Source organism: Ischnura elegans, chromosome X, assembly GCF_921293095.1.
Source record: "Ischnura elegans chromosome X, ioIscEleg1.1, whole genome shotgun sequence".
NCBI lineage: Eukaryota > Metazoa > Arthropoda > Insecta > Odonata > Coenagrionidae > Ischnura > Ischnura elegans.
The window spans coordinates 114,502,297-114,526,562 of NC_060259.1; the positions used below are offsets into that span (position 1 = coordinate 114,502,297).

The window sequence follows — 24,266 nt, forward strand, 5'->3', positions numbered from 1 at the left end:
GGTATTTAAGATGATGGACCAATGTACTCCTCAACTGAGGATGATGCAGAGCATCAAAACAATCGTAGTGTACTAATAAAAATATTCTGTGGAAAAACTTAGTTTAATTTTTCATTCAAAATGAATAAATTCCATAAAATATCACCAGAAACCAACAACTTCCTCAGTGAATTAGGATCTGAAGTTTCCGGTGAAGGGCATTATCCGTGGATATTTGGATCCAAGGTATCTGATCCGACCATCCCTAGAAAGCATCACAAGGAGTACAACTGCATACCTACTTATCTCCAAGAACCATTCATGTCATACAAATTTAGCTGAAAAATGCCGCATAAATTTTTAGTATTGAAAGTGGAAATTTTGATAACTGTTGAAATACCAGGCATACGTCTGCAACACTGCATACAGGGATAAAGAGAAATGCCACAAAATTTTTGTCTTTAGCTCTGATGCTCAAAATAGTCTCTTACACGAGTTTATATGGTATTTTTTTGTAAATAATGATGCAAAAACTGAGGAAAGTTGTCCATCCAAACACAATGTCCTCGGTTCAGTAGTGGTGCCACTTGGCATAAAAGTATGGCTTTCTACTTTATTTAGTGGGAGTTATCTTTGTGAGAGCTGAGGTCTTATTCCTAAGAGATATAGAAAGGACCATAAGCAGCTTGTATCACAAAGGCTAATTATTTTGCTTCCAAACTAGTATACCGTCTGAGGAATGTGTACCTTAAATGAGGTCTTTCTCTCAAAAGTGCTTTCTCGCTCCATACCTAGACTAGAGCACACCCACTTTTCCATTGCTTCAATGGCAGCCCTCTCCATTACCCTCTCCTATCTATGCTGGACTTAGTGCAAATTCAGCAATCTCATCATGTGCCCTAATAATGATCATTCAGATGAGTGTGACGTATTTCCCTCCATTTATACCATTTTGAGGTGGACTCAAGGGAGCCGGTATTATGTAAATCAGGATATGTTTGAAAGCACAATTATTACTTTATTGAGTCATGATTCAGGTGAGAGCTTTTCCTAAAGCATTTCAACCAATAGAATGTGAATATCCATTACATTAGTCCCAGTATGACCCATTTTCAGCAAGTCTTCCCCATCATTTAGATGAAGGTAGAAATTGGTAGAGTCATTATTATTTAAGAATGACATTGGGTCAATATTTTTCATTTTAGACAGGGGTACTTGCTGCGGATAAGAAATAGCCCCTCCATAATCAGTTGGACCATCTATACCATCTGTTCCACCACAAAGAAGGAGAATGTTACAACGCTCACAACAAGAATTATGACCCACAAGTTCAGAAAGCAATAATGAAAAGGTTAGACCAAGTTCCTGATTCCTTCCTCCCAAACCTCTTCCAATAACTTCCACAGTCGTTTCACCTCCAAATATAAAACAGATTCTCTTGCAATCACTAAGGATATTTCCCCCAGTTATTTTAGGCAGATTTTCAAGCAATATATTTTCTGAAACACACACATGTTTCAAATTATCTATCAGGGATTCCCCTGTCATTTCACTGCATATAAATTTACAAATTTCCACAGCAAAGCTTGCATAAAGCTTTGCAACCTTCCTCACATTCGCTTCGAGAGTGGACGTCAAAATAAATGGCAAATATCCAGAATTCTTAGCTTCATGAGCAATGCTATTGAGTGCAGCTGAATTATTTCCAATCAAATAATTGTGAACATGAGTGAATTGTCCATTTTTGATACAAGCTTCCACATCGGGGTATTTACTAAGAGGTGGATTCTTAATGTATTCCAACACTGATCGGGGGATTTTCACTTCTAAACAGTACTTCTTGATAATATTCATAGGTGCAAATTTGCAATCACCATTCACCGCAGTTGGGCCACTGGCAATCAAATCCAATGGGTCACCGACAATGTCCGAGAGGATAAGTGTGACCACTTGGGCAGGGTATGCTAGCTCAGCCAGTCCTCCACCTTTCAAGAGGGAGAGGCTTTTGCGTACAACATTTAGCTCCTGAATATTGGCCCCTGATGATGCCAACAGTTGCGTGACAGTTAACTTATCAGTGAGACTGATTGGAGGCGTTGGTGAGGGCAAGAGAGCAGAGCCACCTCCTGCGAAAGCAAGTCAAAAACTCATGATGTAAAGAGGGAATGATTGCATGAGAGGAAAATGGACAGGAATGCATTCACATAAATAACCAATAGCTCATGGGCATTATTATTACACATTAAGGTAGGTTCATATGGAGCATTCTGTGAATCATCCCGCCTGTCACCCTTCCCAAAACGGAACATCCCTCTTTGATTCCCAGTAAGGCCTGTTCTCTTTCATTCTATCTATGACTCCTATTCTTTCCCTTTCCCTTCCCTGCTTAATTCTAATGCTGAATTATTGCTTCACAAATGGTTTTTAGCCTCCCCTCCTTGCTTAACAAAGACATGACATAATCACTGACATCCGAGCCTGGGCGGGTCTGCTCCTAGGCCCAGCTCGTTATTGAGCTCTCTGTCTATAGCCACACCTGATTAGAGCAAAAGCTTATACAAGAAATGAGATTTTGTTCCATTCAACTTCCAGGCATGCAGTCAGGCTGGGTGGACCATTAGGCCAAGCAACAAAGGGAATTTCCAACCCAATCACGAAAGACAAGCTTAACTGGCGGAAAGGGCCTATGAGCTACATATGTCCATAGGAGTAGTACTCAGATAGCTGGGTTGGCAATTAGGAATTTTGCATTTTAACTATGTTACACTTCTATTGCTGCATTTTTTTACATTTAGACTCATCTTTGTAGACTCCTTAACATTTATTGAGTGAATTCATCTTTTTAAGCCAAAATTTATTTTTTAAACTTATAATAGATGCAGAAACTGGTCCACCATTGCATTTTTGGCATTAAGCTGGATTTCTTGTAGCTACTAAAATCTACCTCTATCCCAAGCATTAATCTACTGATGGAACTGCACACAGCTAATAATTGTGCCAGAAAAAGACAAACACAGAAGATATAGATATGAAGGGAAGGAAGGCAACCAGAATATTTTGCTACCACATGGCATAGGTAACTGAAGTGGAACATGAATGTAATTATTTATATCCCCTCAATGCCAATCTTCAAGAATATTATTAATCATCATCACTGGTCAACAATCCTAGGATTGGTTTGACGCAGCTCTCCACTCAGTTCTCCTATCAACTAATCTTTTCACACCTACGTATTTCTTCTCTTTCACATCTCTCTTTACTTGTTCCATATATTTTGTTCGAGGTCTTCCTTTTCCATTCTTGCCTTCCACTTGCCCTTCCACGATTGTCTTCATCAGGCCATCATGTCTCAAGATGTGGCCTATAAGGTTGTTCCGTCTTCTTATTAAGGTTTTCATGAGGCTTCTCTTCTCTCCTACCCTTCTTAGCACTTCCTCGTTACTAACTCGGTCGATCCATTTGATTTTCATCATTCTTCTGTAGCACCACATTTCAAAGGCCTCTATCCTTGCTTTATCCGCTGCGGTCATTGTCCATGCCTCACTTCCGTATAGGAGCATACTCCAGATGTAGGTTCTTATAAATTGTTTCTTTACTTCCATATTTAAGTTTCCCGCTGTAAGCAAGTCTCTCTTTTGGTGGAATGCTCTCTTCGCCTGGGCTATTCTGCTGATAATTTCTTTCTTGCCTCTCCCGTCACTAGTTATCTTGCTTCCCAAATAACAGAATTCATCCACCTCTAACAGTTTTTGTTTCCCTATTTTAATGTTAGTCTTGACTTCTTCTCTTCTGCTGCATACTAAGATCTTGGTTTTCTTCGTGCTTATTTTCAGTTGATATCTACCCATTGCCCCACCCATATTAACCAAAATATCTTTCAATTCCATCTCTGTTTCTGCTATAACATCTATGTCATCGGCAAATCTTAGCATGCTAATTTTTTCTCCATGGATATTCACTCCCAATGCCTTTTCTAGGATTTCATTAATGGCTTTCTCAATGTAAACATTGAAAATTACAGGTGACAGTGAACAGCCTTGTCGCACTCCTTTCCTAATTCTTGCTTCCTCACAGCTGGGCCCTGATTTTATCACCGCTACTTGGTTTTTGTATAAACAGTGGATGATTCTTCTGTCATTATATAGAACCCCAATTTCCTTTAGGATTCCAAGCATTGTGCTCCAATCCACGTTGTCAAATGCTTTCTCTAAGTCCACAAACGCAACGAACGTTGGCTTGTTCTTTTCCATTCTCTTTTCTATGAGCAGTCTTAGGGCCAATATTGGTTCCCTTGTGCCTTTGTTTTTTCTGAATCCAAATTGGTCCTCATCCAAGTACTCTTCTGCTTTTCGTTCTATTCTTCTATAGATGATCGTTGTCAGTATCTTCGAAGCATGTGTAGTAAGGCTTATGGTCCTAAAGTCTTCACAGTTCTCCGCTCTTTTCTTCTTAGGAATAGGGATTATAATGTTCCTCTCGAAGTCCTTTGGTATCTCACCTGTGGAATACATTTCACTTATGATTTTGTATAGCTGGTTCAACGTCTTCTCTCCTGAATTTTTAATTAGTTCTGCAGGAATGTCATCAATGCCAGACGCTTTATTTATCCTGAGGTCTCTTACAACCGCATCAAATTCCGATCTTAAAATTGGGGGTCCCATGTCATCGGCATCCACTTCCCTCTCGATTTCGATAGCATTCGTTCTTAGGCTAATTCCTTTGCACAAATCTTCCAGATATTCCTTCCATCTCTTTCCTTTTTCTTCGTTTTCAATCATTAGTTCTCCGTTTTTGTCCCTAAGGGTATTACATCTTACGCCCCTTTCCTTAAAGTGGTTCCTCACTATATCCTATAGGTGGCCTCTACTTTTCCATGTTTAAGATTATTTTGTACGTCTTCACATATATACTTTTCATCCACATTTCTCTAGCATTCCGCGCTTTACGGCATACTTGGTTCCTTATTCTCTTGTAACAATTCTGTCCTTCCTCTGTTTTCGCAGCCTTGTATTTTCTTCTTTCTTCAATGAGATCTAATACTTCCTGCATGATCCATGGTTTTTTCATTACGACTCTTCTTTTACGAAGAACTTCCTCAGCTGCTGCCTGCAGACCACTTCTAATGGTTTTCCAACTCTCTTCCACTGGTTTATTGGTCGTATCCTCCCCTATTCTCTTTTCTACAGCTTCTTTAAAAGCCAGTTGATGCTGAACCTCCTTCAATTTTTCAACCTGCCATATGTTTTTCATGGCTTTCCTCAATTTTTTTTAAATTTAAGGTGGCATTTCATCATAACTAAGTTATGGTCACTATCGATATCTGCCCCTGGATAACTTTTTCAGTCCTTAACCTGGTTCATGAATCTTTGTTTCACTAGAATATAGTCGATTTGGAATCTTCTACGGTCTCCTGGCATCTTCCACGTGTATCTTCTTCGCAGGAGGTTTTTGAGTAAAGTGTTGGCAACCACCAGCCTGTGCTCAGGGCAGAATTCAAGCAGCCTTTCTCCTCTTTCATTTCGGTTACCTAACCCATATTTCCCAGTTATATTCTGTCTTGACCTTCGCCGACGACGGCGTTCCAGTCACCTAAAATAATAAGTGACTGAAACGCCGTTGTCGGCGAAGGTCAAGAGGTATAGATATGAAGGGAATATATTATTAATGCAAGATAAAAAATTACATTTACATGCAGCTGCGGGCTAAAAAATCCTTAGTTTATTCAAATCATTTATAAAACTAAACAACAACTAAATAGCCTAAGATATTGGATTTGTATCTTTCCTAGGATGTTATATGTAATAATGAAGAGTTGTCTTCCATTCTTTCATACATAATGCATGACGATATCAAATATTTTTAGACTCAGTGTAATCATAAAACAATTATAATAATATGCCAAGTTTATAAGATACATAGGTCTACCATTGCTTTTTTGCATAGCATACTCTGCATTCCTAAATCCCCAATCATTGAGAAAAACAAGATGTAAATACTATATTAGCCAGAAAGTACTTGCAATGGAATTACCAATGAGGCCAAATAAGTAATTATACTTAAGGGCCCTGAGGCTTTGGAGGGGACCTGACAATGTTTTCCCTAATCTTCTTTTGTGACTCTTTGTCCCCATTCCACTCAAGCATGTGCCTGCATTGCATACACTGTTTACAGGTCTCTAAGTATGTTAATTTGGCTAAGTATTGAATCTCACCACTCAGCTAGGTCTACCCACACACATCTTAGGGTCGAGTGCAGCTATTGTTGGCGTTTGAGTTGGGCTAGGTAACATAGGACATGTGGGGTGTTGGGCTGCATCAGGACAATGAGTTGGCTTTTTCACCCCCTCTTGCCTCGTTGGGCACCACTGGATTATCCTGGCAGCTATGGAAAGAAAGTAAGCTAAAACTTTCATGAAATATGTTTCCTTGAAAATTTTTTGGATGTATTCCTCCAAGCAAGCCTCAACATGGTTGCTACCTTAGGACCCTCCATTTGATATTGCCACAGAGCTTTCTCTTGCTTTGGTGCACCCAATTTAAATTATCCTTTATAAGTTATAAGCCGTAATCAATGCTCTTATGTACTTAAAAATATAGAGAATACCTGAAATGGTGACAAATAAAATGGTGCTGCTATCCAAGCTTGTTACTAGCTCAGCAATTCTTGATGCTGCAAGCTGTGAATTACTGTCAGGCAAGTTGTCCTTTGCTCCTTCAATCACTTTCAGCACACTCCCCGGCTTTGGAAGCATATCTTCAATATGCTGAAATGTGCTCTGTGCACCAGCAGGCACACTGATTATTCCTTTCACTAAGTGTTCCCCAAGGATTTTTTCAAGTTCACTGGACATTCCAAGAACTGCTTTCCCAAATCCTGATAAAGAACAAAAAGGCTTATTTTATATAAATTTTTAGAACTGTAGTATCTTTTCACTGATTTTATAACCCTAAGGCAAAAACCCCCTTGTTTGCATTGCCTAACAAACATTGCAGAACCACAATTGGAACTTTTTTATACAATAAGATAGCTTTTTCTTGTATAGGTGTATAATCATTTTAAATAAACCTTTCTTAAACTTTCGGAATGAAAAAAGAAATTTGCGCCCCCCCTTGAGTTTTTTCTGTATCCGCTACTGGATAAGCCTCCCTATTTACCTTATTTCATGTTTGCCCATGATGTGCAACTTTAAACTTTTTAAATGTCAGAGTGAACTTTCAAGTGACAACCACTTATGTAATTGCAAAATGGATTCAGTTTGGACATGCTATGATCTTTATGCCGATAAAAGAGATTTTTTAATAACCTCCCAGTCAACACAACAATTATGGCCACAATGTGGCCGTACTGTGGCAAGCCATTATGATCATAGTGGGTTGCCATTATGGCACCATAATGGTTTTGAACCCCAGCCATACTGTGGCCAAAGTGTGGCTTACCATAATGTGGCTTTAGTGTGGACAGTCACACTATGGCCACATTTTGGCTAGCCACAATGCTCCACCCCAAATTATAAATGCTAATATAATAATTCCTTTGAACTATTATTTATTAATACCTCCTTCCATCCTGCCTATGCCTATCAAGGCCACCATTCAATGCAGAAATAATGACTTTTGGAAAGTTAAATGTGAACCATAAATTTTAATAAAACAAAAAAAATACAATCAATTTAAATAATATACGTTTAGGGTAGAATGCCTTCTGGTTAGCACCACCTACCCCCAAGTAGTTTGCACTTAGCAATATAGAGTATAGGCCTATAGGCCAATCTGTAACAGGTATACATAATCACATATTTAGTCATTACAACACATACAGTAGCCTATCCAATCTTCCCCACATTTCTACATCACAGTACTCACAGTAAACATGCCGGTATTGATTAAATCAATAAATAATGTGCGAGCCTTTTCTCTTTAAATAAATAAAAAGTCTTCTTTCTTTAACACACTTTCTTTATATCAATAAAATCAACCAACTCTCATTTTGATAACTCATCAAAAAACTTGTAGCAATAGCAATCATAACCAAACTTCTCACCTGTGGCTTTCCTGAGACAATTAAAAGAGTGGCCATTGTTGCATATGTGTTTCGCAAGCCAAACTACAGCTTGCCAGTTGTCACCCACAGTCAGGCCATTATATGGCAAGCTGAGGCTAGCCGTAGCCATAACTACCACACATGAACCACAATTAGGCCACACTGTGGCCATAATTTTTGCGTTGACTGGGCTGTGACTAGATGTGAGATAAATTCAACATGACACTCCAGAAGCAAAGCAACAATCACAAGAATGGATGCTCCAAAAATCACCAAGACTAAGATCAAACTAAGACAGTTCAGGTGATCTTTAAACAAACGAAAGGCTGTCCTACAGTGTTTTGGAGTAAAAGAAGTGTGTTGCTTGTGGTTTTTTTGCAGCATGGGATAACAATTAATGCAGATGATTAATGTCAAATACTATGCCACAAGTGCAAAGCCATTCAATAAGCAAAAGAAGAGACATGCTGACTGCTGGAACTGTTCTGATCCATGACAATGCCCGTCCTCTCATCGCCAGTGCAGCCAAGCTGCCCCTTGAGGAATTTCAATGGGACATTTTTTATCACCTGCAGTGTAATCTCAACCTAGCACCAAGTGACTTCCATCTCTTTGCTGAAATGAAAATATGACTTGGAGGGAAGCACTTTCAAATGGCCCATGAGCTTAAGGACAACAGTAAAATTCATTGAAAGTCATTGGTGGAAACATTCTAGGAAGAAGGTAAAGGAAAATCTGTCCACAGGCATCACCAATGCCTCAATCACCAAGGAAATTCTGTCGAAAAGTATTTTCATTTATTTATTTATTAGCTCCAGGACATGTGGTTACATGTATAGAACAAGTCAAGATACAGGAAAATAAAATATACATAGGTCATATATATATATATATATATATACAAAGTACCAGTCAGGTATTCCACTTCAACGAAATAAATTCATCCACAGAATAGAAGGAATTACTGAGGAGGTATTTATACAGTTGGGATTTGAACAGTGAAAAGGGTCTTGTTTCCCTTAATTTATGTGGGAGGCAGTTGAACAATTTCATCCCTGCATAAAGGGGTTTTTTACTAAAGAGGGTGAGGCTATGAGTGACCACCCTGAAATCCTTGGACGCTCTGGTGTTATGATTATGTACATCAGCATTAATTTCAATTCCAAAGAAACTTTTATGGAGACAGACAAAAATAACAGTAGAATATATATACAGACTAGGTAACGTTAGTATTCCTAGGGATTTAAAGTGTGTCCGGCAACTACTTCTCCCTGGAGTGTTGCTTAAGATCCTGATGGCCCATTTTTTAAGTTTAAAAAGCCTCGTACTATGGTGAGAATGGCCCCAAACTACTATTCCATATTTCAATCGGCTATGAACATGAGCATGGTAGACCAAAAGGGCTGTTTTAATATCTGAGAGAGCTTTAATTCTTCTTAATTAATAACAACCAGTTGCCACTTTGGTGCAAAGATTGTCTATATGCACTTCCCAAGATAATTTTTCGTGAACATATAGACCTAGGTACCTGGTTTCAGCCGAAGGACATAAAATTTTACCATTTAGCCTGAGAAGAGGAGTACAAATTCTTTTCCTCTGAGGAGTACGAAATTGTATTAAAGTAGATTTTTTTTCATTGACAAGAACTCTATTATCAACACACCACGTATTCATTGCATTGATATTATGTTGCACTTCATCATGGTTGAAGTATTTAGAGAACAGTAAATGTGCCGTATCATCTGCATACATGACCACTGTCCCACCATTAAAATAAGAGGGGAGATCATTAATGTAGATGAGAAAAAGAAGAGGACCTAAAATGGAGCCTTGAGGTACACCTCTAGTAGGTAGCCATAAGTGAGCCTAATTTTAAATATGAAAAAAATTTTAATCCTTCCCTTTTCCTTTTATTCATAAACCCATGGAGGTTGAAAAAAAACTGCCTTTGTATCTCTGCTTACTCCATTGAGTTAAATGTGATAATTATGGTAAAATCAGTGATGCGTTTACTTTACAACATTGCTTGTGATGGAGCTTTCCCCGGTAAGACATGAAAATCCCTCAAATTTCTCAAAAAGCAGGCCTCTCCGACAAAGGTAAATTTTCAACACTCTGAAAGAAAGTAGGTAAATCAGTAATTATTCATGCCTGAGGCTATGAATACTTGGAATGTCATTCCTAATCCATTTAATGTACTCTTGAAACTTTCATAATGATATTTTAACACCTTCATGCCAACACCTAATATTTTATGATTCTTAGATTGGAATTTGTCCATTTAGGTACTATCGTTTTCAAAAGTATGTAGACACCCAGAGTCCCACTTAACTGATGGAGCTGGGTCGTGAAAACTTGTGAGGTTGGCCTTTAAAGCGACCTGGATCCCGCACTCATATGCCACCAAGTACCGACGAGGACGGAGGTGGACACGACCTAGCTACCGAAGCCAGAGTCAAACTGCAGGAGCAGGAGTCCAATCAGAATTATGATTATCCCATGGAATGCACTTGGGTAACTCACGTCCACACTCACGTAGGGCCGTCGGAGTGTTTTCTTTCGGGCTCCGTGGCAGGATATTCCTCTCTTTAGATTCATATTTGGACTCATGGTTTATCTCTGACCAATGCGTCGCTCCGTGGCTGAGTAGGTCTATACTGTGCACGGTAGTAGCGGTAGCGTTCTGGTAGGTTCGAATCCGAAATTATAATACTTTTTTCGCTTTTTAAAGGAGACATCCTGAACATCAACATAATCTATACATGTGACTCAAGAAAAAGTTATTTCCAAATTTTTAAACGACTAAAGTTATTAAAATGATGACTACGCTACCACATTTCTGAACAGATTCATTTGCAGTGAAGAAATAATCAGGGGAGGTAAGAATAGTTGTATCTTCGTGTCTTTTCGGCTAATTACTATCAAATCTAAATTTAAATAATCGTACATTGGAGATGGACTTTGAAGGTTGTGTGACGTTGCTGACATATGGAGATATGGTCATATCAATAATGTGCATCGACAGGTCGCCGGGAGGTGATTTTTCTGTCTTCATGGATCGCCTTCTTCAAGTCTTGCCTGCTCTAATTAAAATTGCAACTTATGCCATTGTTTGTGGTGATTTTAATATTGATATGAACTGTGATTCTGCAAACAAGAAATATCTGGTAGATAGCTTACTGACTTTTAACCTAACACCCACAATAAGTGAACCCACTAGAGTTACTAGTTCCTCTTCAACAATCATTGATAACATTTTTTCCACTATACCTCTTTCCAGATGTTCTAATGTGGACGTAGACTTCTCAGATCACAGAGCTCAGTTTTCCATGTACCATGTCCGTGGCGACCCCAATTGTAATCACAATGTGATTCAATATAAAAGGTGCTATTCACATCAAGCTCAAATTGAATTTCAAAATTTACTCAAGGAGCAATCCTGGGACTGTGTTTTTACTGATGTCGCTTTTGATGTAAAATTTAGTAATTTTCTTGACACATTTTTGTACTGTTTTAATGTCTGCTTCCCAAAGAAAGCTATGAAATCCCCTGGGCCTCAAAAAACAAAGTGCAAGTGGGTTACTCATGAAATCAGAACTTCATCTGAAAAATTGAAACGAGTATTCCATGAGCTAAAAGCAAACAACTCGGAGTCCCAAAGGAAATACTATAAATCCATTAAGAAGATGCATATTGACCTAATTAGTGAGACCAAAAGAAAGTACAATATATCCATTATCAATTCGTCTAATCAGAAAAGTAGATCTGCTTGGGCACTAATTAAGAATGCCACCTCTTGCACAGACAGTGATAGGTCTAAAATCAAGGCCATTCATCATGACGACGCCATGGTCTCTGATTATAATGATATTGCAAATCTATTTAATCATAACTTCCTGACTTCCATCTGTGAACTTTTTAAGAATGTTAGCCAACAACAGACCAACAAGTCTTCATCATTGCATCGGTCACACTATGACCATACAATATTTCTTCAGCCCACTGATGTAAAAGAAATTGATACCATAATAGAAAAGATAAATAAAAAACACTCCGCAGGTTATGATGATATTCCATGCTCCTTATTAAAAGGCAATGCCAAATTGTCTGTGATCCATCCACTAGCGCATCTAATTAATGAATCTCTGTCACTTGGAATATTTCCCAATAGATTGAAAGTTGCTAAAGTTATCCCAGTATTGAAGGGTGGTGACCCACACAACATGAACAATTATAGACCTATATCTGTTCCCTCCCTGTTTTCTAAAATATTTGAACAAGTGATGTGCAATAGATTACTCTCTTTCTTTAATAAATTTAAGATTCTAACGGATTCCCAGTTTGGTTTTATAAAAAATAGATCTACTGAAACAGCAATATATAAACTCCTGTATGATATCATCTTAGAACTTGATAAGCAGAATCATATAACAGGGGTGTTCTTTGACTTAAGGAAAGCATTTGATTCTGTTGATCATGAAATACTGCTGAGGAAACTTAAGATGTATGGAGTCTCTGGAATTGCCAATCAGTGGTTAAAATCCTTTTTAAGTGAAAGATCACAAGTGGTACAGATTTACTCTGCTGAGTCATATACTAATATAACTTCTACTCCCTTAGCAATTTTCAGAGGTGTTCCCCAAGGATCTATTTTGGGCCCCCTCCTTTTTCTCATCTACATAAATGACCTTCCAAAGTACTTCGACTGTGGTTCAGTGTACATGTATGCTGATGACACAACCCACCTTACCTCTAATAAGCACTTAGACTCTACGGTAGTCCAAAGAAACATAAATTCTATGAGTGACTGGTGCAATGATAATAGGGTATTTATAAATAATGATAAATCAACTTTCATTCAATTTCATACCTATCAAAGAAATATCACTTCTTCTCCTCTCCTAAGGTTAAATGGATCCTCCCTTATTTCCTCTTCTGTGACTAAATTTTTAGGTTTATATATTCATGAGTCACTATCTTGGGAATTTCATGTTGATAAACTGTCTACAAAGGTGTCCAGTGGCTGTTACCTACTTAGAAGAATTGTCCCTCTGGTTGATACTGCTACTGCACTCTCAGTCTATTATGCATATATCCATAGTCGATTGATGTATGGGATTGCAGTATGGGGCCATTCCCACCATTCTACTCGTATTTTTAGGCTCCAGAAATGGGCCATTAGAATAATAAAAAACATTCCTAGGCGAAGCAGCTGCAAGCCCTATTTCAAATCCTTAAGGATTCTTACGCTACCTTGCCTATACATTTTTTCTGCAATTACCTTTGTTCAACAAAATAAGCAGTTTTACAGTCTCAAAACCAATGCTGATATCCACAACTATAACACAAGGGGTTGTAGTGATTTAAGAGTTACTGTACATAAATCAACCATGTTCAGCAAAAACCCCATATATGCTGGGTCAAAATATTTCAAATGTTTACCTCTAAAGATTAAACAGCTAGATTCATTCTCCAAATTCAAAGGTCAACTTTATCAGTATTTATGTGACAATCCCTGTTATTCAGTGGATGAATTTATGTCTTTATAACCTGTCTTTTGAAAATGTTACTTTTATGTTTATGTCTGTACCTATCCTTCTCGCCTTAAATATTATTTTTTAATACCTCATGTATGTACTATTCTTGTGACTTGTTCCATACGTGGCTTAGACACGTCTCTGGGAACCAATAAAAATATTATTATTATTATTATCTCCTTTTTGAGTGTCATTCCTACACATAGTCATTAAAATTCTCACAAAATAATCAGATAGACTCGTATTTTCTAATTCAATTTGATGGCCCTTTGTTATAAAAATAATTGTTATTCAATCGATAATCATAGATTTTAAATTTCTAGTTCTTCGTCTCAAAAAAATTTGGGAAATAACATGATGTCAATAATATTGATTTGTTTCATCAACTTATGATGGCTTACTGCTAAAAGGCCTTATGTTTTATTTCCTCCAATAGACTTGTCTACTACTTGTGCAAGTGAGTGAATTGCTACTTACTTAACCTACTATAGTAGGTTAAGTAGGATCATGCTAATTTCCCTACTCTTTGAATTCAGTTTGCAGTGTAAGAATACCAACCTGGAAATGTGAGATTAAAATATCCCCTAATAATTATTTCAGCATTTGCTGTCTCTCAAAGTAAATGCGGGTATTTGATTTTCTAATTGGTAAATAATATCAGCTTCGAAGTTTGGAGGTCTATAAAATGAGCAAACATGTATACTCCATTTGTTTTGTTGCTTAATTTTAGACCATACTCTTTCTATTTCATTGCCGGTAATTTCGTGGGCAGTGCTGTGTAAATGTGGATTGCCTGATAGAAAAACTCCGCCACCAGTCCTATCGCGTAAATTGCTTCTGCCTGTTTTATATGCTGGAGGAAAAGCTTCGCTGTCACTTATATATCCTCTGTAATTCAACGCTCTGTTCCAAAGAACATGTATGCATCCTGAAATTTATGCTCAATTTTTGCGCCCTTGTTTTTCATGCTATGGCAATTAACTACGGCAAACTTGATGTCTGACTTTCGATAGATTCTTTTCCATGCTTATGCTCTAGGTGGGCGGATTGCCTGATAGAAAAACTCCGCCACCAGTCCTATCGCGTAAATTGCTTCTGCCTGTTTTATATGCTGGAGGAAAAGCTTCGCTGTCACTTATATATCCTCTGTAATTCAACGCTCTGTTCCAAAGAACATGTATGCATCCTGAAATTTATGCTCAATTTTTGCGCCCTTGTTTTTCATGCTATGGCAATTAACTACGGCAAACTTGATGTCTGACTTTCGATAGATTCTTTTCCATGCTTATGCTCTAGGTGGGCGGATTACACTGGAATTGCCTATTACATTGACTTAATTGCTTTCCCTGGACAACGCATTTTGGAATTTTTGTTTTTTTTTCCGGCACTACCGCTCCGAAGTTAATTTGACATTAAAAGTTTCGTAATGCGGATTACCTCAGAGGCTACTTTTAGTTAAATAAATTCAGTCATTTAAAAAATTCAGTAGAAACTTTTTCTTGAGTCACATGCATAGATTATGTTGATGTTCAGGATATCTCCTTTAAAAAGTGAAAAAAGTATTATAATTTCGGATTCGAACCTCCCACAACTCTACCGCTGCTACTAAGGAAGAACTCAGCAATGATTTATACCTGAAGTTATAATACGTGGCACTTAATTCCTAATCCATTTAGCACAAGCATTTAACATAATAATGGAACTATCAAAATTATATTTCAACTTACACCATCACGCCAGTATTTAATATCTTATGGGATATTAGGTGGAATAACCTGAACATAATTCATCATGATACCAATCAGTGGTGCCATGGTGTCGGAATGCCATTCCAGCACTGATTAACAAAAGACATCATAGTCAAATAACACATTATCAATTTTGCTGCCTCAAATTACAGCAGACTCCCGATTATCCGGATGCGGTATATCCGTGCATGACTTCCACTCTCGCTCAAAATTTTCCGCGATCTTTACAGTCGGACGCAATATCATCGGAGTTACTGCATTAATGCGAGGATACACCAGGCTTATTATTTCCGTTAGAATCCCCTACGTAAAACGGAAGCGATTGCGCGCTAGCTGCATTCACGGGTGCACCGTGTTTCTGTTTTCCAAGCCACGCAGTGCGCGACCGTGCTCTGTGATCACGGATATGCGTCCCGCGGCAATTGCAACCCGGGCAACTTGTGCGAGACGTGATTAAATGGCGTGGTGCCTAACAGTGTAGTTTCTGACGTCGAGCAGTGGTTTTTGAGAAATTCGTGCAAACCAATTTTCTGTATCTGTAATCACTCAGCCACGGATGTTGGTTTTCGAAACCAGGCCATATATGAAGCATTAATAACACGAGTACAACCATGTTATCGCCGCAAAGAAGATCGCGAACTGGCAAATAAAGCTCTCAATGAGTCCAGAACCGCTCTAAAATAACAGGATAACTGCATAAATACTATATATTGTTTATTTTACGTAAATTATGAACAGTACAAGAAATAGAAGTTTGGTTTATCCGTTTTTTCCTGTTATTCGTGCCGTCTCTTCCCATCATTAGCCAGGATAATTGGGAGTGTGCTGTTTATGCACTCGTAACCAAAATAAATTTTTTTGTTATAAAATGTTAACACTAACTTGTAATAAAAAACAGACAGATTAATACTTCACTTAAAAAAAGGTTAATGAAAATGCGTTCCGGCACTGCTAATATTGCCATGACGTCACTGATACCAATGCAATCAATGTATTGTAATATTTTAACGCATGTATACCAAACTATGAATTCCGACATATTCTTCAAAACCTTTTCGTTTTTAGCCATGTTAGTGGCAAAGGAAGGGGGCAGACCCACCCCCAAAATATAATAAACACAATTACAAACACAGCTTCATCATAAAGTAAAACAAAATACCTATTTAAAAATCATGAAGTTTCAAAAAAAATCTCTGAAAAATGAAGTCTTTTACAATACCAAAAGTGCGAAAATTCTTTTAAAATCCTCTTCTTAGTACTCTGTTTTTCAAGAATTACCCCCTGGTTTTAAACCGCCCTGAATGAAATTCCTGGCTATGCCACGGGCCCATGTCACCAAGAATACAGTTTACATTCATAAAGATACCTGCGAACACAGTAGACATACTTAAACTTGAAATAGGACAAGCACATAATCGACCTCCTCTACCTCCAGTTTGTGAAGTTTTCATGACCAGAAAAGCGGTACACATGAGTGCAGTATCTAATCAGCCATAACTTGCCCACTAAAGGGTACAGGCTTTTTTAATTCAACTTTTGATGCTGCCTTAAAACATTCTATATGTGTGTACTTTAACTGATGCCACTTGGCATGTTTCATGATAAGCTTTGAATGTGTGTTCATAAGGGGAGGAGAGCTTGTGGATAGGGTGGTTTCCTATTATTTTTTTATTGCCTAAATCGAAAGATTATTACCCCTGGAGTACGTATTTCATGCTTTTAGATTTTTAAATGACGATATCTATTTTTCACGATTACATGAAAAGTGAAAATTTTCAAGCCCACGAAAACACGACGGCTACGAATGAATGCTGGGAAAACCCCATGTGACGTCATTCTGGTTCCCGCAGCCGCATTGTGAGGTGACCTTGGGGCGAGGCTTTGAGCGCTGATACGACGTAGGATGCTAACAGGTAGCAGACTACCCTGCTAGCAGGTAGCGCTTGCCTTAAATAAGGATTATTAATACCTTATCAAACGAAGAAAACTTTCCAACCTTAGCCAGCTTTGATAGGTGATTATTAAGACATGTTTCCCTGAGCTCTGTGCCTCATGCATGCATTGGTAATCTCAGGCGATGTAAAACTCCTATCTACTCGTATAAAAACTAGGTCCCTGTGACGTCACCTGGAGAGGCATCGCATGGGCGCCAATCTGGCCTTTTTCAAATGAGGATAAAATTGACCATTGCCATTCGTCTAAAAACCGGTATTTCTAAAACCAAATAATTTGTATATTATGAATACACTAATGGTGGGAAACGAATCGCAATCAATGCCTTTCGTTTTCTCTGATGAAGGAAACTACATGTATCACTTATGAATGTGCAATGAAGCATGAATGGACTCGTGTGTAACATGTTTTCCCTTTCCCCCACAATTACCTGCTTCCCGGGTCTTTCCATCTGTGTACCTGCCAAGTGAAAAGTCCACATCTTCCCCCATCCCACCCTCCAAACAACACCTGTGTGCAGCACACAGCAGGTGACGCAATCTACACCCCCTCCTACAAACAGAGAACATACCCGTGGTGAGGACCCGAGAGAAACGGGTCTCTTCCCAGGTTCCCCCACCAGCCCCAACCCCATAAAACCAACCTTCTTTGGGCTATAAAATTTGGATGTACTCCAGCTTGAGGAGACACATCAACCCTGGCCTCGTATTGCAGCCGAAGGCTATGGTAGGTTTCTGAGGCGTCTTGCCTGAAACGTGGACAATAGATAGAGAGAGGAGAGAAAGGTGGAGGTTGGACTGAGAGGTAAAGAGTGGTGAAGAGGTGGAAAAGGGAGAAAAGAATGGTAGATTTCCCACGCCATGAGGAAAAAGGTCACCCTTCCAGCAAACCCTCCCCTACTCTCCCACAACTCCCCACCCCATCACAGTATCTAAACTGTTCCTCGAACTCTCATAGATAATTTTCTTCTTTTGTGCAACTCAAATGATCTTAACTCTGAATCACCGTGAGACGCTCAAGACATTGCTGAATCATCACCATTACTGCTCATGCTGCGAATATGGCAAAAGCCAAACTGGACATAAACGCTCCAATGCCAATTCTTTTGGTTGAGATTAAATAATTCTACAAATTGCAAACAGAGCTTGATATTTTTTGGAGTCATTAAAGTGGCAAGTTCCGACTTCACAGCAACACTGTGCATCAGAAACATTATAACTTGACATGAGTTGGTCTCAGGAACACATAAAAGTACAAGTAGTGCAACCTTAATTGTGATGGAGATGAGATGCAACTTGTTTTTCGTACCTGTTCTGAGATAATTGGAAATAACATGGTGAAAGTTACAATCCATCGATAATTATCACTGATTCAAAGATTTGATATTTCCATCAGGGGCGTATTCAGCATCAAACTTGGGAGGGGTCATGACTTGTGTCTGAGGAGTATGTAATACCCCTCTGGAGAATGGGGTGTTCTCCTGTGTAAAATTTTTAAAGAGCTACACTTTACGATAAATACAACTCAAACTTCTTTCTCGTTTGGGACTCGTAGACATGCATTTGCATATTCACTCCTAATACTCCTTTACAAGAATAGAAAAATATTTAACAAATAAAAATGATTTTTTTGTTACAATTAAAAAGAAGAACTTTGTGCTTTCACATGAATATTTATTCACGCATTTTAGCAGGGTCTAAGGGGAGGTACATCCTAATCAGCCACAGAGTTTGCTTGTTACATTCATACAGATTAGCTTGGGGCAGTGCATACACATCTTGTGTAATTCATCATTTTTTATCTCATTGGATATCATAATTTAAAGAGTAGATTGTCTTTCATGCCAATAAGGTCCTAGTTGGTTAACGTTACATCGCTACATAATTCTTAATAACCATTCACTTCATAATTCTAAAATCTCCAAGATCGCCAAGATTTATAGAAATGGACATAGGGTGGGAAGCCATCACAGCAACTTGAACCTTAACAGAAGGGTTGCCATAAGAAATAAAGTAATGCGATAAATGCCATATCTCCAACAAGTGGAAAATAAGAAAACCTCCTTTAAAATTCTATAGAAATTGTATTTCAATTCTTCTCTGGAATCTTTTGAGAATTATTCAGGATAAGAGGTATCTTCAAATGTTTGCCCAGCAAGATCAAGCCAAGATAATTGGAACATTTATTTTTTTACTGATCGACAAATAGCTCACTCTTAATAGGCAATATGGTTAACTTTCTCGGAAGTAAAATGAGTTACTCACCAACCAAAAAGCAGTTCTTTTGAAGCAAGTACTGACTGCCCTTGATATTGAGGATCGAACCTTTCCTTGTAACTTCCTTCCTTACCAAAGTGTAAGGTAAAACGGACGAGACTCCTGAATGAAACAGCTTAGTAGCGAGGGATTTGAGGTCAAAATTTGATCCCATCTTTCTGATAAAATAATACGCTGAAATGAGTAATTTGAAGGTATTACCTAATTAATTATTAGATATAATTATTATTGGTATTACAGGCTACATTGAAATGAATACAAATTATACCAGTCTAGGCTGCTATTATGGATAAGCGTTGCAAAAAATAGCATACGCTATTCTGCGGGTCATTATAGCAACGACCCCGTATTATGAATGAAGCGTAGTAATAATTTTGTTCGGAATAGCAGCATGCTATTTCTTGCGCGAGCTATTTGGAAGCTCCGCCTCTTCCCGTATGAAAAACTTTCTGAACAGTTTGCGTAACCAATGAGGGAGAAGATATTTTATATATTTTTCTGTATTTTACGGAATATTGACTTGAAATTATAAATAATTGCTTTATTTACATTTAAAAATTATATTAAACCTTGGAAATATATAATACGCTTTGAAAATCTCATTTAAGAAATCAGCTGTTTGTTGTGGTTGTGATAATTTCCCAATGGCTTCAGACAGGTGGGTTAGGTCATAATTTCGTTGTTATAATGATGATTTATCGGACATAAATATTCAATGATTTACCTATATCCGATCGGTCCTTTACCGTGTGATATATGCTATGCGAAATAATCATTGAAAGCTAAATATGTTTGATTTTCTTCGTAAATGTGTTAGGCTTCGAAGTCTGTTTGTTGCATATCAGAATTAATATGTATCAACTTTTACTGTATTGCTCGTGACGATATCGTTTTACTGTATGAACTAGAAGCTTTCGTTTATAATGTTATCTATATATTATATGACTCCCTAATTTCAGTGTTCATTCTCTGTTTAGGAAATGAAGTAGGTGGCAACGTCACAGCTGTGCTTTCATGTATTATGATGGAATAGTATCGATATTTCAGCTGCATATTTGGAAAAAGCAGAGGGAGGTGATGGTGAATTTGAGGATGGATGGAACAGCTGTGAAAAAGTGAATCTAGCAATAGTGAATCGTGTGGAAAGTGCTGTTGTGTCAGTTATCATTGTTTTCGTATCAGCTGTGAAAGTCACTAGTCATCACTAGTGAAATATTCATCACTTATGCTACTATTATTTAATTAAAATAAAGCAGATAACATTTTATTTTTGGCTATTATTCCATTTTTCAATGCTTGATTATGTTACTTTAACCTCAGAAAAACAATTCGACATCGCAATGCGCACGTTTTCTGGTTGCAATACCGAATTGCTCGGCATCGAAGACCGCGTAATATTATAGCAAGCCTACCGGTTGCAATTCGCCGTTCATAATAGTAAATAGCAACGGGCTTATGCTATTCTGAGAATTACGTCTTCCGGTGTAGTAAAAACACGAATTGCAACCGTTCGTAATACCAAATAGCATTGGCGTTGCAATACGCTATATTATGGCTGCTATTCTGGATAAGCGTTGCAAAAAATAGCATATGCTATTCTGCGGGTCATTATTGCAACGACCCCGTATTCAGAATGAAGCGTAGTAATAATTTTGTTCGGAATAGCAGCATGCTATTTCTTGCGCGAGCTATTTGGAAGCTCCGCCCCTTCCCGTATGAAAAACTTTCTGAACAGTTTGCGCAACCAATGAGGGAGAAGATATTTTATATATTTTTCTGTATTTTATGGAATATTGACTTGCAATTACAAATAATTGCTTCATTTGCATTTAAAAATTATATTAAACCGTGGATTTATATAATACGCTTTGAAAATCTCGTTTAGGAAATCAGCTGATTGTTGTTGTTTTGATAATATCACAATGGCTTCAGACAGGTGGGTTAGGTCATAATTTTACTGTTATGCCCCGTTCACACTACGTCCTTTTTACGCCGGTTAGCCCCGACCATGGTTACAAAACGAGGTGTGAACGCAAGTTCCCGTTAACCGTGGTTGGGATTCTGACCACCGTTTTCCGACCATGGTTGGCGGTAGTTCATGCGTGTGTGAACGCAAGTTGGTTAAAAGCTGGTTAGAAAAAGAAGAAGGCGAAGCAGCAACGAAGTGGGATAGGAGGAAAGAAACAGAAAATAAAGTTTCGAAGAGTAGACGGTCGTTATTGTTGAATTATATTCGTCAGAATTAATTCAAAGGAAAGCACTATTGATTCATTCCGTAATGTGTTGTATAGTATGAGATGTTAAACCTGATTTAAGTTATGCGATATACTTTATAGTTCGTAGTGAATTAGCTATTAGCTCGTATTGTATTGTTACGGACAGATTGAATAATCTATATTAATATTTTGCTAGAATTAAGTAAAATGTGCGAAACTACCATAATAAAAATCCGAAGGTCACAATGATTTTAATGTTTTGGTAAGAGTTCTTTGTCCCAGTTTGAAAAAGATCACTTATGTTCATCCTTGAACAAAAGTTCTTCCCATATCAATATAAAGTATCAGGCTAACGGCTAGTCAGATGTAACGATAGAAAATAAATTAAGAAACGTCGGGTGATAACACATATCGCAAAAATTACCACGTTCTCTCTCTTATTTCATAAGTTAAATTTCAACAATCGTCACATTTCTGCAAGTTATTCGTCCACATTTGAAGAAGAGGTAAAAGAGTTTTAATTTACGGTATAGCATCAGAGTGGATCATGTCCTTTGTCAAAGTCAGAAAACAATAATAGCTAAGAATGTAATGCAGCGAAAAGTGAATCTCCATCTCAAATCACAAGTGTCTCAAATTGAGGCTCAAGTCTCAAGATTAGGTCCTCGATTTTCTTCACCTACATCAATGATTTGTCGACACATCCGAATCAAGGGCAAGTAGTAGTATATGTTGTTGATATCAACCTAATTATCAGTAATATTCGCTTTCATTCTTCATTCTTCTGAATGGATGAAATGATTAGTTGGACGAACACATTTGAATTACCTTCTACGTAGCAAGGAACAATGATTGTCGACGCTGGAATGCAATTTTTAATTCATAAGCAGCTCATAAAATGCACATATGTTTAAATTCATCATCAATATCATTGCAATTAACACAAGAACTTTTCCCTGCACATTCTATATTTCCTTCCAACAAGTTATTCGCTCTTGTCAACTCATTTTTCACTTGGAATTACTCTACCACTCATCAGATGTCGCCAGGGTCTAACCATGGTTGAGTGTGAACGCGCGTTGGTTCTGACGTCATCTTACGCTGGTTAAGAAAGATGGTAATGTGAACGGGGCATTATAATGATGATTTATCGGGCATAAATATTGAATCATTTACCTATATCCGATCGGTCCTTTATCGTGAGATATATGTTATGCGAAATAATCATTGAAACCTAAATATGTTTGATTTTCTTCGTAATTGTCTTAGGCTTCGAAGTCTGTCTGTTCGTTGCATGTCAAAATAAATATGTACCAACTTTTATTGCTTTGATCGTGACGATATAGCTTTACTGTATCAACTAGAAGCTTTCGTTTCTAATACTAGCTTTATATTATATGACTCCCTAATTTCAGTATTCATTCTCTGTTTAGGAAATGAAGTAGGTGGCAACGTCACCGCTGTGCTTTCATGTAATTATATGATGGAATAGTATTGATATTTCAGCTGCAGATTTGGAAAAAGCAGAGGGATGTGATGGTGAATTTGAGGATGGATGGAACCACTGTGAAAAAGTGAATCTAACAATAGTGAATCGTGTGGAAAGTGCTGTTGTGTCACTTATTATTGTTTTCGTATCAGCTGATTTTAATATGCTCACTGAAATTTTTGATAGACCCTGAACTGTGCCGATATACTGAAACTTAATTGTGTGAATAACTTACTTGCCTATAGAGGAAACAATTTGTATTGAATTCCACATGATATATATTGCATTAATGATGTAATGGATATTCCATTAAACGTTTGTGGCGAATCATATTTGTTCGGAAACTTTATTGGTGTTCGGAGAAATCCTTTGTTGTCAAGCAAGTAATTCAAGTCGACTGCCCGTGCTATAAGTTTGTAAATTTTAAGTTTTAATTGTAGAAGGTAGCGAATAGTGGGGAAAATAATTTCGACTCGTTGCATGTATTTGTATATACTGTCCAATTGAGGAAATGAACGGCTGATCAAAGTATATGGTAATATATGGTTTTCATTGAAAGCTATAACTAGTATTATATTTGGCGAGTTAGTGTGTTAACACAAGCTTGAAAATTTTCAAGAATCGACCTGATAGCCTACATTGAGGATATTTTTAGTAGCAAGTCAAGTGATGAAATAAAATTATGAGTTGTAAATATGAATAAAACACGGAAAATTTGGGCTTATCGTAGTAATTCTTTGCATTAATTGTTATTGTTTTCGTACTGTCGATGAAGCAAGCTTGAGATTCATATATTAAGCTCGAATGTTAATTTCTAACCAATTCACCTAACTAGTTAAATATTCATCACTTATGCTTATATTATTTAATTAAAATAAAGCAGGTATCATTTTATTTTTGGCTATTATTCCATTTTTCAATACTTGATTATGTTACTTTAGCCTCAGAAAAACAATTCGACATCGCAATGCGCACGTTTTCTGGGTTGCAATACCGAATAGCTCGGCCTCAAAGACCGCGTAATATTA

The 24,266-nt window shown here is 37.6% G+C and overlaps 1 protein-coding gene across 1 annotated transcript; it reads right to left on the reverse strand.

Annotated features, from left to right (window-relative positions):
* Window positions 1–974: 974 nt before the first annotated feature.
* On the reverse strand, window positions 975–19,842 carry LOC124170763 (glycerate kinase). The gene is made up of 4 exons (XM_046549705.1): window positions 19,802–19,842; window positions 19,522–19,707; window positions 6,583–6,852; window positions 975–2,105 (listed from the first exon to the last, which is right to left on the reverse strand). Exons 2-4 carry the CDS (start codon window positions 19,685–19,687, stop codon window positions 1,030–1,032), a joined length of 1,512 nt encoding a protein of 503 aa, XP_046405661.1. The 5' UTR covers window positions 19,688–19,707; window positions 19,802–19,842; the 3' UTR covers window positions 975–1,029.
* Window positions 19,843–24,266: the final 4,424 nt, after the last annotated feature.